This window comes from Anguilla rostrata, chromosome 5 (genome assembly GCF_018555375.3).
Source record: "Anguilla rostrata isolate EN2019 chromosome 5, ASM1855537v3, whole genome shotgun sequence".
NCBI classification, from domain to species: domain Eukaryota; kingdom Metazoa; phylum Chordata; class Actinopteri; order Anguilliformes; family Anguillidae; genus Anguilla; species Anguilla rostrata.
In genome coordinates this window covers 8,745,710-8,765,163 of record NC_057937.1, presented here as the reverse complement: position 1 = coordinate 8,765,163, position 19,454 = coordinate 8,745,710, and the positions used below count along the sequence as shown (strand labels likewise).

Below are 19,454 nucleotides of genomic sequence, written 5' to 3'. Positions count from 1 at the left end.
TATTTGGTTAATATACAGAAAGTATTCTGCTTTGCATGTACGAATGTATGAGCTAAATATAACACACACACCCATAATTGGCATGCAGTCATTTTATGAGTATATTAGCCACAAGGATCTTTGGCAAATGAAGCGAAAGGTTGACCTTTGAAGCATTATAGATTGTATCAATCTTTCCGATCTTTCAGATTGATAATATCTATATCTGCTTCAAAAGGTCAACCTTTTGCTTCATCTGGAAAAGATACTATTTTTGTTGCTCCATTGGTTGCTTTGCTATCATTTTGAAGTGGTCATCAAGGTGATAGGTAGGTATTTATCTAGCTTTTACAACTTATTTTACATACTTCTGCTACTTTAGGTCTGCTTTGCCATCAATAGTGTTAAATTATGTCATTGGTGCTACAGTTGAGGCAGCGTCATAGCTATAACCCCACCCCATCTCCTCATTGTTTCCTCTTATTAAAAGACTCCAGGTTGTCAGCATAAGACTTACAGTAATTCATTAAAAAAATATGATGAACAACCTCTGAACTAAAAAGAATTGATCTACTATATTTGTGCGATGCTGTAATGTGGTGCTGGCCCATAAAGAGTGGAGTAGTCAAGAAAATGAATGCCTCCTCGTTCAAACTGTCTTAAAATTTCTGTCTTTTAAAAACAAGGTTGTATAATGATCACTGTAGAAAATGTGTATTTTGATTTAGAATTTTCTCAGTTGCGTTTCATTAGTTCATTTGATTCACCTGTTTGTCAATATACTGAAGTTCCTTATTCTGCCTCAGTTGTTGCTGAGTCCCATCAAGTCTACTCTATTATCTGTATTTTTTTGTGTTACCTACCTCCTGTCTTGTGTTACTAATTTCAAGTAAAGTTCCTTTGTATTGTTGCTTTCCTCTCCTGCAACTTCTTCTGCATCTGGATCCGTTAGTTGTGCCTTGTTACAGTCTAGTGTTACTTGCTTTTGTGACAATACAAATAGTTGTTTGTTAGTTTAAGAGTTCACTTATTCGTTTTATAATGGGGCTCTATTAGCACTCTGGGAGGTTTCACACATTTATGTTCTCTGCTTTTGTGTGTCACCTTGTACAACAGTGTCTGCCAAATGATTAAGATGTAAAGTAATATCACTCAACCACCACCCTTATCAAGAATTCAGCACCACCCTCCGCAAAAACCTGTGCGTGACGTGTCCTGATGCTCGCGTTTCGTTTTAACTCGTGGTGCAAATTGTTATTATTCAAGCGATCTCTGTTTTGAAATCATGATATTTTGTTCCAGAAATAACTGGTTTCGTACATGAAACAAAACCATGACCTACGTGGGGGTAGCATTATGTACACCAAATTCCAAATTAATTATTGATTACATACATTAAAGTTTTCTGTTCAGAGAATTTATTACACTGTCTGGCTAGTCATTATATTACCTGGTTTTATTACATTGTAAGTGCAAAAGATATAACAGCCTAATATGCTATTACATTAACGGATGTATTACATTACATTCACATGTGAAAATCACAATTTCAAATGACAATTTAACATTTTCACATGTATCATCTATATATGATACGCAAGTCATGTAGCCAATATACGCAAGTGTGCATTTTTCTGTATAAAGCACATTGGACTCCCTTGTGTATGAAATGTGCTATATAAATAAACTTGAACATGTGAATTAAAATATGTACATAAGCTGAGAAAATGTCACATGTGAACTGGACATTGTTTCACTTGAATGAATGAAAATTTCCACAAACATAATAAAACCATGTTACTCGTGCTCTAGGCTACTGCAGCTCTAAAATGCTTTAAAACAATTGAGGAAAAAATGACTATTACATGGACCGCATCCTATTTCTCACCAGAGGAAAAACACTGGAAGGACATAATGAACGAATATGAAGAACATGAAACAAGTAGCCTATATTAATGTCAAGAAATAACACCGTTGTCGCCAACAAAGCTGGGGGCAAGGGTTTGCAAAAAGATTGCTAATAGAGTACATTCGTTAGTTAGATTCACCTTACCACTACTAACGAATAAATCTACACTCTCACTAATTGCCTTCTACTGTTTATTTCTGTGACAACTGCTCATGATAGAGCTCCTGAACCTTACACTTCACGTGGGATATAGTCTATTTGAAAACTCGAGAATTATGGGACTTCAGCCATTGTCCCATAATTAATGGAAGTAGATATGGACGCGTATGGTTCCAGAAGCTTGCATATGCAGCCTATTGCGGCCTACAGTCTTGTTTTGAAAATCGATATATTTTAGTATCGTGTACGCAGCGCAAAACCAGGGGATTAATTCTGTCTATAAATAATCTCCGCCCAGCGAAAACACCCCCAAACTCTACGGGATCCCGAAGGAACGCAGACGCCCCTTTTCCAAGTTGATTGGTCAAAGGGCAGTGCTTTTTTATGTTTCATTTCAATACTATAGGCTACGTAACCTCCTCCGTTTTTAACAACTGAAGCCTCGGTAGAGAGCTCTTGAAACAAAAAAAGTGTAGACGCTGACTCGAAGAGGTACACACATTTTCCGCATGACTAGAAGAGTCACACACACCAGAGTCTAGTGCACGTCACTTCTGCTTGGCCAGTGGGGTAGATTCGGAAAGACCCGCTCTTGTAGTGTACTCCTCCGTTATTTTAAACCTTGTTCCGAGCGGAAAGCGGTGCGCCACTTCGAGTCTCTGCTGCGTATTCTCCGAGTCCCTTTGATAGGTAGGCTATCTGCCCAACCAAACTCTCTTGCACAAAGTGAAAGTTTTCAAACAAGTGATTCTTTGTGAGTGTATGTCCAAATTAGATTTGATTCAGAGGCTGCTGACGGTAGTTTCCAGTGGCAGGTTGCTAGATTCTGAGGATTGACCTTGCTGAGAACGGTATGCATTTGCACCAAGACACCGTTATAGCCTCTATTTCACGCTTTAGACAATGATCTGATTATGTTAAACGTTAGCTACAGGTCTTCGCTTATGTTGAAAAGTTATTCATAAACTGTAGTTAAGTGTTATTACACTATACAGTTATGTGTGTATGGATTATTGTGTGTTATTTGTAAACAACGTCATCTGTTTGACAAATGCCCAAGCCTCTTAGATCAAAATGCCACAACATTGACAAAGTGGTATTTGCATGCGTCATGCGGTGCCTTGTTGCAACAATCTGTGCAAATGTAAAACACGCAGCTGAAATGCAAAGGTAAGAAATCCCGAAAGTCCGGTTTTATGATCTCTTTAGAGAAGTGCTTAATTTCGGTCGGATCACATCCCTTCAACATCCCTTTTATTAATAGATTTAGCTATAAACTTAAACAGCAGTTCTAGTAAACCAGTCGGCAACATCTGCATGCTGTGACTTATTAGGCTACAGTTTGACAAACGTGCGCAACAAACGTGCCAAAGGGCTTTTGATATAAAAAGAAGCTAACTACGGATCAGTGACAGCTGTTAAGATGAATATCTTTTGGTCTAACTTTTGGGTTCGCCTGCATTCGCTTGGACTAAGCTTCTGTCTGGGGTTTTATGTTCCTGCTTTTTATGTTCAGAGTTTGCTTCATTCATATTTCATGCTTTGAATGGTTTCGTGTTACTCGCTTAAAAAGGTAGTGAATGTAAAACGTCCCAGTTGTCTGCTATACAATTGAAATTGGATAAATAGCAAAAACATTACGTCATACGGATGACTCAAATGCAGCTATCTGTATTTCGCAAACCTGGCCTGACTGTACGAAAGTCTTGTTTCTGAACGGGCTGGGCTGTTCGTTCACAGGCAGTAACAAATTCCACATGCGTGTATTTTCGGAGGGATCTACTAGAGCCTTTATATGGCAGTGGAGGAGAGAACGTTAGTGCGAGTTTATACGAAGCGTTCGCTGTGTTCCTCTATGCCACGATGTCCTCGCCAGACTTGACATGCTTGGCAAATTAACGGCGTGCAAGTCCACGGAGTTCGATTACAGGGGAAATGATTACCAACTGTGTACGTGCCAACGATGTATCAAAATGTTTAAGCTGCGTGTTATTACATTTACGGTTCTTGTACGGCTCCCCTCCCGATGCAGCCCCTTTCCATCGAACCACACAGTGCCCTGTTCCTAACTCCCAAGAAAAATAATAACCTATGACATTTGAGTAGCCGATTGCATACTTTTTATTTTACCGTGTTCCTAGCTCACGACAAGTCAAATGAATAATGCGGTTCTTTTAAATTACATTTATGCTTTCTGAATTCAACTACCAACGTAAACAACTTCTGGCCAGTGGTCAGCTTGTCTTCTGTCCAATCAGTTCACTTTGCACTGCTCTGAAATCCTGGCTGTTTTTACCTGAACTTTTCGTGGTGTGGTAATTGTATATTGGTGTACCCATAGAGCGTATAGAGTTCAGTGAGTGTACCCGGGGCGATTTTAGCATTTCCACAATATCCTGTTTTTAGTGCCTCCCGTGACTTTTCAGCAGTTTTGGATGGGAACTTTCAGCCTTATCGTAGCCTACAGGATCCAGCATTTTAATCATATTGCCAAATGCTGGCAGAAACAAAATGCTACAATGTAGATTTTAGAATGTACTGGGATCAAGATTCCAGCGCTTGTCAGTTGTTATCATGAAATGTTTTACGTTCCCTATAGAAAAAGAGTTGTTGCTCAGCTCTCCTTGCCCCGTACGTGTCGGTGACAGTACGCTTAATCAGAGACTCAAACCTCGCAATGTACCAACACAAACTTTAAAGAAATTAAGGGACACACGGCTTTCTGAGCCCTTGTAATTTTTATTATTATTTAATAGGCCTAATGCAATTTGAGCACGATGTGTTTCACGTTCTGTTAAGGGCAAAAAAGCATGCTTTGTTCGTGGCAAGTGCCCTCTGATTTTTTTTTAAAACTTCGCGCACCTGTTACTCCCGCTACAGTTGCGCGTGTTATTTCAGTCGTTTCGCGCACGAGATCTCTTAATTTAATAAATTCATGTTTTTAAGATCACTTTTTTCAGTTTTCCGTGATTTCACCGCGTGACTTTCTCGTGACTGCTCTGTGACTTTTGCCAATATTTTCCCGTGAAACACACCCAGCCTAATTATATATACAGTCTTTAAATAGATATGAATTATCTTCAGCCAGACTATATTGCTAATGGTGTACAACATGTAGTTTATTAGTATATGTTGCCTCCTTGTTGAAAGAATTGACGGCCAATGGGATTCAAAGCACAATGCTACCATCTTTTTTAGGTTTACCATCTTTGTGTTTGTGTGTGCCCACCTTTTCCCTATATTTCGTGCGTGTGTGCATGCGTTCTGTATGGGCACACCTGCATGTGAGCAGTCACGTGTTTACAAGTATTCCACAATGTCTGATCATTTGAAAGCCCCGTGGTAAGGGATCGGTTTTACCATCCAAACCGTCATAGGGTTAAAGCAGAGGCATACTGCTTTCTGAAAATGGCTGCTTTGACTAATTTCTTAGAGTGCAAGGCAGCTAAAATTACACCTGTGCGTTTCTCCAGTAATATGCGCTCTGCAGTATAAAAGGAGGCTTGTCTGTTAGTCACGCTTGTGGAGAGGAACGCCGTTTTATTTATTAGTGTTTTTTTGTTGTTTTTTTTTTGCTGGACCGCAACAGCCCTGCAATCGGGAATGTCTGTGAGTGACTGACTGACTGAGTGATGAAGTTACACCGTTGGTCGGCCGAGTTATGACGTTACACTATTGGTTGGCCGGATCATGTGTGTCAGGTCCAGCCATATACTAGGTTTTAACCTGGTCTTGTTTTTTGTGGATTCTGAATTCCTTCGCATCCTCCGCTTGTGAGCGGGGGTGGTTGTGCGTGCGACGCTGCATTGTGGGTCCCACTTCCGGGCGCCACGCCCAGCGGGTCTGAGGCAACGCGGCCTTTGCGGCGCCTTTCTTCAGCAGGTGCGCCAGCCCCCGGACGGCCGTTCCTGCGGATGTGCATGCCTGGCATGGCTGCTCTGGCAGGTGTGGGTGGGAGTTGCAGTGGCCGTGGCGGTGGCAGTGGGAGTGAGATTGGCACGAGTTTAGAGACCAATTTCGCAATGGAATGTGATTGTCTGTCAGTGTGTAGGCAGGAATTTTCACGCACCAGCGCCGTATAGATATATTTATGTCTTTTTTTTTTTCCATTGCTCATTCGGTGTCTGTGATGTCGTGCACCTCAGTGAGTGAGCGATATTTTGGTTTCTGTGATGTCATGTACCTCTGAGTGACTGATATTTTGGTTTCTGTGATGTCATGTACCTCTGAGTGACTGATATTTTGGTGTCTGTGATGACTTGCACCTCTGTGATTGACTGATATTCTGAGCAGCAGTGCAGTGCATTCTGAGGCAGCAGCTTTGGCTCTCTGGCTGCATAATGTTGCGGGTTCTAATCCTGTCCTTGTACCCTCGAGTGTTGTCAACAAAAATGAATTGCTTTAGTGATTGCCCAGCTGTTTAAAAGCAGAGTAAGTACAACTGCTGAGTTGTTTATGTCACACCAAGAGCAGGGCACCAACAGGGCACCAACGGAACAGATGTGATGTGCAGCCACAGTTAATGAAATAAATTAATGAAATCTATCGAATTTGCATGGTGGTGAGTGTTTTGATTAATATATTAACCGACCTCAACTCTATCAGCATTTGCATCCTTGTGCAATCTGAATGCAATCTGAATCTAGACAAGCCTAACCCTCTTTTTCTACTGCTCTGCTTCACCAGATGAAAGCTCTTTTTAAATACTGGATGTGCTGGCAGGATTGTTGAATGTGCTTTTTTACATTACATTACATTACAGGCATTTGGCAGACGCTCTTATCCAGAGCGACGTACAACAAAGTGTATAACCATAACCAGGAACAAGTATGACGAAACCCCTAGAGAGAAGTACAGGGAACAACCGCATAGTTCAACTTGGACCCTGATGGTTAAACTGATTAACACTAACAACGAGAACGGCAACAACGCAATCTATGGAAAAAATACAAGTAGTCATTAGGACAGTTAATGCACCTAGTCACCTACGAAACAGCTGCCTAGTTACAACCCTAAGTTTAGTCATTTACAGGGGGGAAGGGAGGGAGGGGGAGAGGTGCAGCCTGAAGAGGTGAGTCTTCAGTCGTCGTTTGAAATGGGTCAGTGTCTCAGCTGTTCTGACCTCCACAGGGAGATCATTCCACCATCGTGGGGCCAGAACAGAAAGGAGACGTGTTCTGGAAGTGCAGGTGTGAAGAGGGGGAGGTGCTAGGCGTCCTTTTCAGGGTATTGGATTATACCTGCTGGGTAGTTTGTTCATACACCTCCTGTGGCATTGTTACCAGCTTTAAGAACAATACTTGTCCTTTTCACTAACTTGTAGATACTACTGCGCTTACTAACCTATGGAATTCTTGTACTGTATGCATTTCGCAAGATGCCCTGGGAGAGTAGAACCTGTTATAAATAGATGTATTGTAACTGGCGTAACCTTTGGTGCTTTGCATGACTGTAAAAATAACATTGCCACACCTGCCGCGTCCTGGTCGCCAGCCAAGTACTCTAATGCCACTTGTAAAGACGCGAAGATCAGGTTTTTGCCGAGAGCCGGCTATTGAGAATGCTGTCGAATTCGGTCCGATGGTCCAGCAGGGGGCGCTGTGTGAAGCTGTCTACTCTCCGGGCCCGGAGCAGCAGAGACTCGCTGTCGTCTGAGGCGGAGGAGGACTAACGAGGGACAGTGTGGGCGCTGGGGAGAATGTGCTGGCAGTTGCCGTTTATCGCGTGGTGACAGGGGCGACGCCCTACGGCACAAAGATTGCGTTGTGATGCCGGCGGCCCCCTGGCCGGCCCAGAAGAGGCGCTCTGAATGCTAAAATCAAACACTTTTCTCCTTACTGTGAATCAACATTTTTGTGTGTGTGTGTGTGTAGATGAATTAGGCTTTCGGGGTTCTGTGTGCATTTTGATTAAGTGATCTGAACTAGATATAGCCTACAGCTTAAATTAGGCATCAGTCTCAGAGGTATAGCCTGTGCCTTTGTTAGGGTGAACACCTAGCTCCCGGTTTTCCCTGTTTTTGTTTTATTTCCTTCTGCAATATTGATGTTTTATTATAAGCCTGTGTATAGATGTGATGTGTAGCAGTATTTACTTTTGTTCACACTAATTGTTTGGCTGACTTTACACTTATTGATTATACATGGGCCTTCTGGGCCTCCTTAATGATATTGCACATTTGTATCCCTGAGGCTAACGCTGATTCTTCCCAACTTTTGTGGAGTCTGTGGAAGTGCGCCTGCCAAGTCATTGTAATGTATTAAGTGGTGCCAACAGAGACTGGGCTGAATTTTCGATAATCTATGTGTGTCCACCCGAGGGCAGCAGTGTGAGTTTTTCCTCTTTGCTATCTCATTTCTATCGAATCAGCCCTCTGCTGCAAAATATGATGGAGATGAGATTTTATCATGTTTAAATGTTAGATGGTATTTTTGCCATAAGCCATTCACATTATGATCTTTTATTTCAAATCTAACAAACAAACGTATCTGCAATTTAAAATCTTTTAAAAATATAGTGATAGGATTCATTTGTGCATGGAGAGGAGGGGTATAACATAGGCAGGCATGTGTTCACTTTAGTATTATTGTTATATAAATGTGAATATGAATTGTTTGTTTTTTATAGGCATTTTCCCATGACCAGTAATGCAGTGGAGAGAGTCAAAGGACCCCTTTTGGTGTTTGAAGGGCAGTTTGGGACATGAGTGAGCTTCTGAGCCAAACTAATACCTGCCAACCCAAAGAGCGGAACTGCAGCGAGTGTCCCGGCCAGGGCGGGAGTGACCAGGATGTCACTGCGTTCCGCCGCGTTGGCAGCGTGTTCCCGCCTCACAGCCTGTTGAACACTAATGGGCTGACTGGCGGGGGCTCGGAGGGAACCCTCGAAATGGAGACGGCAGGGTCTGGCACGGGCTCCGAGGCCCCCTCCCAAACGCGTGTCGGGCAGTCCCGTTCGAACCCCGAGGACGACCGCGTCTGCCTGAACGCACATGTGGGAGGTCAGGTGGGGTCGGTCGGGCTGCTCGTAAACGAGGGCGGCGTTTCCGCCGATCCGAGGTGTCCTGTCGGCTCGGAACCTGCAGGGGGCGCCGGCGTCGCTGGCAGTTCCACGGATGCTTCTGGAACCGCAGGGAGGGAGGTCCTCCTGCTGTCAGAGCGGTCTGCCTCCACCATTACGACCTCCATCCCCGCGCGGGACCCCAGCCGAAAAGCGCCCCGCGTCCCGCTTCCCAGCGCGCGGCGTCCCGTCCGTCCGCTTCAGGAGCGACGCTGCGCCCCCGTCGCCCGGTGCCCCGGGAACGGAGCGAGGGGCGTCCCGGCCGCGAACAAGCCCGCCGAGGCGCTGCCGAGACCCGACGCGAAGAGGGGCAGGTCCAGGGTCCAGCCGAGACCGGCCGCGCCTCTGAGGATGAGCAGGGCGGCGCAGCCGAAGGCTGCGGCTAAAGAGAGCGCTAAAAGCCGGGGTCTAATGGAGAGGGGCCATTCTGAGCCTCTGAAGAGAGGCTCTGCGGTAAGTGCTGTTTTTTTTTTTGTTTGTTTGTATTTTCCCTCCCCCTCCCCCGATAAGTGCTTTTTTATTGGTTTGGGAAGGTTGTAGGATTTTGTGCATGACCATTTGTCATTGACCTGATGGACACACACACACACACACACACACATGCACACAGCCACACACACATATACAGGGAGAGAGAGGATATGAATGAACAGAGCTTGTCTGCAGAAACTGGAGGAAACTGGAGGGGGAGGTGAGGGGTGGAGGGGGGGGGCGGGTTGCGATTTTCCCTTTTTAAGTGACTGAGCGAGAGTCCTGGGCGTGGACCAGCCCCCGCGTGCGCTGGGTGTTTACACAGGGAAGGGAGGGGCTTCGGAGAAGCGAGTGGGACTCCCTCCGCTATCCCGAGGGGGATTGTGGAACGAGAGGAACTTTTTCCCCCCGCCCCTACTCCCGCTTCTCCCAAAAAAAAGAGAAGAGGTGCACACACTCGCACGCGTGCGCGCACACACACACACACACACGCAGGCATGGCCAGCACCGCAGTCTCACTCCAGAGCGGTGGGGCCGAATTCAGGCCAGCGGCGTGGGACTCCGCCCGTAAACAAGACTTCCTCCTGCAGACGGCGGGACGGGGCACCAGAGAGCCCGCGGGACAGCGGCCGTTTGGCGGCGGGGGGGCGGCCGCCCCGGCCCCGGGGGCGACCCGCAGGCTGGCCCTACCCGTGGCCAGGCTCAGGCTGGACTCCTCCGGGAAAGATGGCCGCAGTGCTGGGCAGAAGCCCGTCCCAGCAGCGGGTGAGTACCGAGCTCCCTCCCCCTGTCTGCCCCTCTTCCTCTCTCTCATTCTCCCTCTCTCTCTCCCCCCTTCTTCCTCTCTCATTCTCTCTCTCTCTCTCCCCCCTTCTTCCTCTCTCTCATTCTCCTTCTCTCTCCCCCCTTCTTCCTCTCTCTCATTCTCCTTCTCTCTCCCCCCTTCTTCCCTTCTCTCATTCTCCTTCTCTCTCTCCCCTTCTTCCTTTCTCTCACTTTCTGTCATATATGAAGAGACTTTTAAGATCAGCGCTGGTGGGAAAATTAGCAATTATTATTTTTTATTATTATTTTTTTCCTTTGGAGGGAGCCTTTATTTTGGCAGTGTCAGTGTGTACAGAGATGCCCTGGCTGTGGCATGGACTGTAAATACCGTTTCACATTCCAGCCCGCCACCTCCTGCTCGCGGCAACAGCGTGTGGAGATTGCGTGACTCGTGCCGCTGTGTTCCTGGCTGGCGTGTCGTGAACATACAACATATAACATGCAACGTGACCCTCCTTAGACCTTAACGCTGACCGGTGTTGCACAACGGACTCCTTCCATATGTTCTTGCGAAACATACATTTAAGAAGGTCCGTGTGGTGCTTACTTCAGGGAGAGTTGTTTTGAAAGGAGCATTAAGGAATTTATGGGAGCCTTGTTTTTCTCACGGATATCACCATTTCAAACTTGTTTGTGGTTCCGTGAAGAAAGTTTCACTGGATGTCTTTCTTTCTTTTTTTTTGTGCCTCCCCTGCATCCTTAGGCTGAAGCTTACAGGGTAGCGGGTGGAGGGGGGTGGGGGGGGGGTGGCATTTTTTTTGTCTTGGTGCATGTCCCCACACAAAGAGGAGCTTGTTTGTGGAATTGTAACCCAATGTGCTTTGGCTGTTTGAGAGCCCAGTTGGTGACTTTGATTTGGGGGTGGTGGGGTTGGGGGTGACGAGAAGCATATTTTAAGTGTTCCGCTTGGACTTTGAGGGCTTGCCTTGTAACCTGACACCAACCCTCCATTCCATTCCTTGGCTAATTGTTGTGTTATGGTCTCTGATTTGAAGAAGCAGGAGGAGGCTGAACACCAAAGCCATTCTTGGTCCTCCAAAGGTCACATCCTTTTCAGACAGTGGGGTTGTTTGTCTCGAAAAAGGGACCCGTCTGTCCTCGCTTGCCCTCCAAACACAGTGACGCTGTGTGAGATTTAGGGGTTTATTCTCTCTCAGGGTGCATCCAGGTTTTTTAAAATACAATTTCCTGTAAAAGTTAGTTCAGTTTTCTTTTATTTGTTGCTCTTTGTGGCTGCCCAAGACCCTTTGCCAGGAAACACTGCCGTTACTCCGCCTTTTCCTGTGAATTCAAAAAGAGAAAATATTTTAGATTTTTTTTGTGTTTCATTGAAGTTTGTTGTTTGAAATAACTTACTGTACCCCCTCCTAATAGTATATAAAAGTCATAAGGATTATAAGGGCCCAGCTCAATGACTGACTGGCAAATGCCCATCTGACCACATGTTTTGAGCGAGCAGTTGGTCGTGCTGTAGTACCCTGACTCTCCATGAGAGTATAAGCTTTTAAAAGGATTGGTTATCTCCACAAACCAGAAGATTTCCTGTTCCCGATGAACTGGTCTTGAGTCACTTGCTCTGCAGAGCTCATTGTCGGTACAGATGTCTGTTCTGTATCACACACACACACACACACACACACACGCACACACTGTTAAAAGTGCAGGCACACAAAAAGCAACACAAGCAATATCAGATTAAATTCAGGGTACCTTAATTCCAAGTCTTTCAGACCAAAGGAAACAACCCCTGACAAAAGAGGGTCACACACACACACACATACACACATGCACACACACACACACACACGCTCACACACACATAGTGTGTAAGGAAAAGAGCATTGCTGGGTGGGGTCTTTCCTCAGATGGGAAACCAGCTGTGGTAGCGGAGGGGAAATGGTGCAGGGAGGGAGGGAGGGAGAGGGAGAGAGAGAGAGAGAGAGAGGGAGAGAGAGAGAACACAATGTCTTAACCCTGCCCCTGGGACTAAAGGCGGGGTCTTATCACAGCACAGCCATACTCCTCGCAAACACCTGGCACCGTCCGTCACTTCTTTTACAAAGGGGAGGCTTGATTGGCGATTTGGGGGTCGCCAAATGCAGAGTGAGGATTTATCTTCAGTTGATAAGTAGATGGACCCAGGCCCCGTGCTGAAGTCCCATGCCCAGATTTCTTGTTCCAGGTTCTTTGGTCACAGTGATGGTCTACCTCTAGGGAGGCCATGAGGCTCTGATGTTTCGCTAATGAGCTGTGCGCTTGCCTCACTTTAAATGCGGCCGCGTAGATGCTCGTGTGAAACTGAAGCAAAGGTATACACAGTGCTCTGCAGCAGATATGGGCGGATCTAGCCACATCATTGGCTCATGTGACAAAATAAACAACAACTTGGTAAACAATACACTGTTATTGTTATTACTGGCAGTCGGTGTACGCCCTTGGTGTGTGCGGCAGTCGTCGTTCTGATACCAGAACCTGTGCGTTGTGTCCCACACACGCCCGTCTCCTGAGCACACGGGCCAGGCACGCACACCCCCCCCCCTACCTACGAAGCTGAAGGGTACATGTCTGACGCAAAGCATAGTTCATCTGGCATCCGTTGACGAGGACGAGAGCGAGAGCAGTCCTGCCACTCCCTCTGAAGAGATGAGAGGCACTCAGTCTAACCACCTCTTTTTTTTTTTCCTTTCTTGAACAATTGTTTATTGGCCATTTGCAACAACAAAGCCGGGAAATGACTTTACAGTAGGCCTAAAATATTTCAAAGGATAAAAACAGACGAGTCACAAAAAGAATCAATGCAGAATTGCTGAATACCTAGTTTTTATTTATTTACTTATTTATTTCCAAACAGGTATACAATGAAACATGGAGAAATGATGCCAGAATGGAGATTTAGAAGTATACAGAAAGTCTTAAGTTGTGGATTTTACTAACTTTATGCTTAAAAACGTGTAGCTGGCCGCTAGGATTTAGGGGTTAGCCGCTGGGATTTGCGCAAAGCTTCACGAGTGGCCGTAAGCTTCTTTTTGGGGAGACGTGGGCTGTGAGACCAGAGTTAATTAGGCTGTTTGTCAAAGCGCTGGCGGCCTTGTTGACATCGTGCTACGGCTGGTCCTGGCGCTGCAGCTGGTCCGGCCGCGTGCGGTTCCCCAGCTTCGGGGTTCCAGCGGAAGAGCCCGCCCAAATGGGGCCCCTCTGGACTCTGCCCAGGCGGCCCGCCAAGGGTGCTGCGTTCCGATTGGCCCGAGGAGCCGGGCACCCCGCACGGAGACAGCTGGGTGGAGAGAGAGAGAGTGGTGGAGAGCGAGAGAGGCAGAGAGTTGGAAAGAAAGAGACGGGGAGAGTGGAAGAGCGTATGCGTGCCTCTGTGTCCGTGGAAACAGGAGACTGGCGGCATTGTGTGTTTGTTTTTGGTGGCTCCTTGTTTCTCCTCCTCCTCCTCTCGATGTCCTCTCAGTCGGGTCTTTGGAGCTGCACCTCCACCGAATTCCCAGCCAGCCCTGCTCTGAATTCCACCTTCTTGCCCCGCACTAACTTGGGCCAGCCCTGTGACCTCACTCTTTTAACCTGCCTGCTCATCGGATCCTACAGGTTCTGTATCGTTCCTCTGTGTGCAGCTTTGGGCAGGAAGGGGTGGAGAAGTAAGTCACTTCTGACCTTAAAAGTGTTTTTTCTTATTCAGCATCCCAAGGCATGATTTGTTCATTATTATTTTTGTTAGAATTATTATTATTTTTTACTTGTTTGGCAGTATGAGGATATGTGGTCCTAGGGTTCTACGCAGGTTTTACTGTATTGTTCACTGAGGGTAGGTTGGCCTGTGCTGGCCTGTGCTGTCCAGCCTTGCAGTACTTGAACTGGGGTTTTTTTACTGGGTTTTAAAAAAAAAAATTTTATGAACCTTTATAAGTTTCAGTGTAAGCAGATTTGGAGATGGAGGATGAGTTTGTTGTCATGGTGATCAAGAGACTTCCTGGACACATCCTATAGGAACATGTGCACAAACGGACCCAGATGACCCCTATCATAGGCTGTAAAACTGTGGCAAGTTGAGACTAGATCGACAATATATACATGAAGATGCACTGATTGGGCTACAGTCAGTAGATTAAAATGATGTTCCTAAAAAAAAAAGTTAATTTTTATGTTATGTTTTCATAACATAATTTATGAAAAAAAATAGTTGGTAAATACTAATCGCATCACTAATTTATATATTTGCTGTTCTGTTTAATTTCCTAACCTTTCATGTGCTTATGCAGCAGTTTTTTCAATCACGTCAGTTTTGTCAATCGTACAATTTATTTGTTTATTGTTTTTTTTACTTAGATGAAAATGATACTAGGTTGAGCAAGAATGTTTCGTTTCGAGCACTTGAATAAATTACTTTTGTTGATTGATCCTGACATTTGATCAACAATAAACGCTTAAGCCGCCAGTCAACACATCAAATGACTGAGCTGACACTGCGTTCCATTTATAGTCACAAAGGTATTCATCACGTACTTTTGACTCGTTTCCTTGTCTGTTGACGAAGGCATTCATCGCATACTTTTTTCTTTTTTTTTTTTGTATTTTTGCGTTTGTTTAATTTCAGCTCCAGCTGCGAGCGCTGCCGTCACCAAAGCCGGCGATAAAATCGCCCCTTCGATGGTTGCGGGGGGGCCTCTGGTTTTGGGCGGAGTCTCCGCCAGCAGGGCCGGAGGGGTCCGAAATCGAGCCGCTACGCTACCTGGAAAGAGCGCCATAGGTGAGAAGGGGGACGGTGACGGAGAGTCGGAGAGAGAGAGAAATCACGCATCCCGGTGACGCAGCGACATTTTTTAGCTGGTTACTGTGATTGTGCAGTGTCGTTTCCTTTGTCTCCGATACTGGTGCTGGTTTTGGTAAAACGTGAACGAGAAAATATTCTGTGCATAATTATTGCCGTCCTTCATTTTGATCCATTATATCTTTGCCACCTCTGTGTTCTGGAACTTTCTGCCGTCCTTGCCTGTGAGCCATTTAGCTTTTTTTAAAAAAAATTTTTTATCTCAGTGGACTCCAGGTTGACTTCTTGTGGTGTGCTCCAGTCTAGGGCCTACACTTTGTTTGGGCCATTCAGAGACTAGAATCTGGAAATGCCATTCCACCTACTCTAAGGTAATGGTAAAACACAATATATTTAGACACTGTTTGAGTTATTGGGGAATAGAAGTGCCGCCACCCCCCCCCCCCACACACCCCCTTATCTTCCACTGATTAAAAGTTTCATCACCATGATTAAATAACCAACCATCAGCCCAGACAATGCCCTTTTTGAAGTGGGGGGTCTAGACGAGAGCACGTGTGAATAGCCCCCTGTCTGCCCCCCTTGCAGTGCCCTATGTCCCCCTCCACCCCCCACCCCCCCGCCCCACAGGTATTGGACCCTATGATCAGGGGCACTCTGGGGCACTTACGCAGGTCCAGTCATCAGCGTAGCCTCTTGGATTCTTGCCTGGCCGCGTCTGTCCGCTGCTCTTAGCTAGTCCCGGGCGAAACCTTTTAAGGCCTCTCTGCTTCTGTGTGGCACCAGGCTGCAGGGCTGCTGCCGTTACCGTGGGCGCCGTCTCCAGGCAGGCGCCGAGCTCGCTCCAGCGCACCGCCTCGGCCAGACTCGTCCGGCCAGCCGCTGCTCTGCCAGGTAAGGGGTTATCGGCTGTGTGTGTGTGTGTGTGTGTATGTCTGTGTATGTGTGTGTGTGTGTATGTCTGTGTGTGTATGTGTGTGTGACTGTGTGCTTGTGTGTGTGTCTGTGTGCGCGTGTGAAGTTACTGTGCATATACATGTGTACTTTTTAACGTATTAAGTTAGTAACATGCTTCTGTAAAGATGACCTTTTCGTAAGACAAAGCAAACCTTTAATGTATTTGGTAAGCTTAGGCTTTGTTGGCCCCAGAGCACATCTGAGTGAGCGAGTTCGTGTATTTATTGAGGACGTGTCAGAATTTATTGAGGACATGTCAGTGTTTCCCCTAGAAAATTTGTATTTGTGGACAAGGGGGTGAGGGGTGCATGCGGGGGGTGGTGGCGTTTACACTGGCGACAGCGCACATTAAAAAAATTCACTGTGCTAATTAAGTAAAGAGTGTGGGGTATACAAGTACTGTCGTCCTTAATCAACAGTGACACATACTGCTCAGGGAAAAGGCGGTTAAAATTTAATGAGCGATGGTTAATCTAGGTCCTTGCGCAACTGTGCGTACGCTCCGTGTGCCTGCTAACAAGAGGTGGATAGAGATTGTTGCTTTGATGTGAACGGGTCAGCTTTAGAATGTTGCAAACCCATGAGTGTCGGGAGAGGGGCCGGTTAGTTGCAGCTTGTTGCGTCGCAAATCTTTGTTCTGAACTAGCCTTTGAAATGCGTGAAAAGGAATACTGAATTTAAAACCTAACGTGTTCAGCCGTCCACGACGGTCCGGTGAACACTATAAACATTACATCCAAGCTATCAACAGCAACAACAATCTCCTGGCTGGATTTATTATAATATAGAGTCACATTTTCTGGAAAAAAAAGATTTTCCAGATTTTCTTGAAAACTTATAATGCTATGCTACGTAGAATTACAGGTTCTACTGCTGCTCGTATGCGTTGTTTCATTTTTCATTTGACATAAACTAGAAACTGTTGATGAGGAAATAAACAACTGAAAAATAAAACATATCGTTTTGGGCGGGCCTCTAAAATAAGGTCTGTGTACGTATAGCACTGCATTCTCAGCTCCACAGCTGCAGAAGATGCCAGACGATGCTTTTTTTTTTTTTTTTTTTTTTTTTTTCGTCTTCTGGATCCAAGCCAAGTTTTGAAATGGGATTCTGTTGATGTGGGCGCACCTTGAGTACGCTCAGACGGTATCGCTTGAGTTAATCTCGCATAAGCGCGGCGCAGACTGTCTCGTACGCGGGCTACGGACGCCGCTGAGAGGAGACGGCGTTTGTTTGTGAGGAAGGGGGGAAACCAGCGCCGCTTCCGAAAACCCTGCTCCCGCGGGGGGCGCGTGAGCCCCCATCGCCGGTGACACGGGCTGAAATATGAGCCGCCTGCGGGCAGACCGCGCGGGGCGGCCGTTCTCTGAACGCGGTGGCGCCTGCGGTCTCCCTCCCAAACTCCCACATCCTGGCCCGGCGGGACCGCGGCGCAGTTGGCAGAACCACGCGGAGTCCCAAAAAAAAAAAGGCTACTTCCCTTAGTTTTCAGACGGAGGGTAGATGCGTGCGAGAAGGAAGAGGTTTCACACTGTTAAACCATTTTAGACAGATGTTTCACATACCAGGAAAAAAGAACAAAAACGTGGAATTGCCTCAGTTTTATTTTCCCCAGTCGTTTCTTTCAAACTTGTCTTATTAAGCGGAGGGAAAATGCGATTGGGCCACACGTTCCGAAATGTGTGTGATTCTCCAGCCGTCAGCGTTTCTCCCACGTGCTTTGTGTGTGCGCAATTCCGCTTTTGATGATGCGAGTTTTATTTCTAAACGCCGTGAACTCCTTAACTTTAGTTCTGTCCCCCCCCCCACCTATGATGGCTGCGACTCAATTACAGACCCCCTGTCAGAATGGACTTCACCCAAAACTTGGAGGCCCTCCGAAAACCATTGATCCCAGCGAGGGGGTGATTTTTTTAACAGCCCCCGATCCAGTGCCGCGACATTAGCACGTAGGCCTTCACCGCAGATCCTGTACTCGGACCAGATCTGCAGCTCCTGCATTCCTTGCGCATTACAGTCCCGCGTTCCTGGCGTCTCTCTCTCTGTTCTGTCTGGGAGGCCGCGAATCGCAGCACAGGAGTTTCCTGTTCTGCCCCGGGTCGCTGCGTCAATAATTGTCCTGTCCTTAGCCGCACCTCTCACCTAAATCTCATAATGGAAAAACAAACAGAAACACCGTGAGAGCCTGTTGCATTGCATTGTGGTGGAACTTTAAAGGATTACTGCTTTCATTTTTTAATAGTCACCATAGGCCACACATCAACACACAGTTGTTAATGAATTATCTACTTTAATTTAACTTTTCTTTTTCCCCTAAGTTGTGCCCACCCGCCCTCCAACCTTTAGGAGGATCTTACACCCCAGGCCTGCCCACGTCCCTCTCCCTCTCCCCCCTCCCTCCCAGGCATCACTGGCTCTGGTGTTGAATAGAGCTGTGTGCTCACTGAGTTTGGGATGGGGGGGGGGGAGTGAGATGTCGGTTAGGTTGCATTGAATCCTTTTAGTAAAAGCTGAGATGGTCATAGTGGCATGATAACACAGAAAGGACCTAGACAAATTTATTATTTTAAACCTAACCTAGATTCTACAGCGCGTTGAACCCTGTCTGGACTCTTTGCCTGTGATGCCGTCGTGGTTCAGTCAGTGGGTGCACAACATTGCGTGCACTCTGAGGATGGAATGTTTCAACGGGGACGATTGAACATGCAGTACTGAGCCTGGAGGCAGGTATCTTCTATGTTGGATGCGCGAGGAGCAGTCAGGTGTATCTCAGAATGTAGTATGTACAACCACAATTACATGTTCTCAGTGCGGTTGCCAGTCACACCTGCAATCTTGCGGTAGAGTGGTGTGAATATTGAGGACATCCTGTAACTGAAGATACATTGGCATGTGCCAATGCCATTCCCCTCGTTCCGAATAACACTGCCACCAGTGACATAATCGGCGTTCTCTGTGTGCTGCAGTAACCGAACATACCAGGAGAGGGAGCCCTGTAGTTGGGAAACTAGACTGGCGTGTTGTTTGCAGATGGGGGACCTTATTCAAAATGCTCTTCAACGTAAATCATATCTTTCAATGTCAATGACCACACATTCTGTGCATAGTTTATTGCAACCCACAGCATGTGATGTAACCTTTCCAGCATCAGGTTTTTATTGTAATCATTTGTTTTAAAACGTGGTCAATTTCAGACGGTGTTTTGATTGGCAGCCTGCATTAGAGAGCATGGTCTTGAGTGCTGTTCCCCATCTCTCTGAGGTTGATTCACGCTACCGACCTCACATAATTGAGGTTGCATGTCTCATATTGATCTCAACGTGT

At 46.3% G+C, this 19,454-nt stretch overlaps 1 protein-coding gene across 1 annotated transcript in view; it reads left to right on the top strand.

Moving 5' to 3' along the window:
• The first annotated feature begins 2,571 nt into the window (after positions 1-2,571).
• The window catches only part of LOC135254644 (microtubule-associated tumor suppressor 1 homolog), a 33,595-nt gene continuing 16,712 nt past the window's right edge, over positions 2,572-19,454 (top strand). Inside the window, exons 1-5 of the mRNA XM_064334977.1 lie at positions 2,572-2,737; positions 8,675-9,559; positions 10,168-10,342; positions 15,000-15,152; positions 15,960-16,067. Of these exons, the coding sequence (XP_064191047.1) occupies positions 8,750-9,559; positions 10,168-10,342; positions 15,000-15,152; positions 15,960-16,067 (1,246 nt within the window). The 5' untranslated portion in view covers positions 2,572-2,737; positions 8,675-8,749. The remainder of the gene's footprint in view (positions 2,738-8,674; positions 9,560-10,167; positions 10,343-14,999; positions 15,153-15,959; positions 16,068-19,454) is intronic.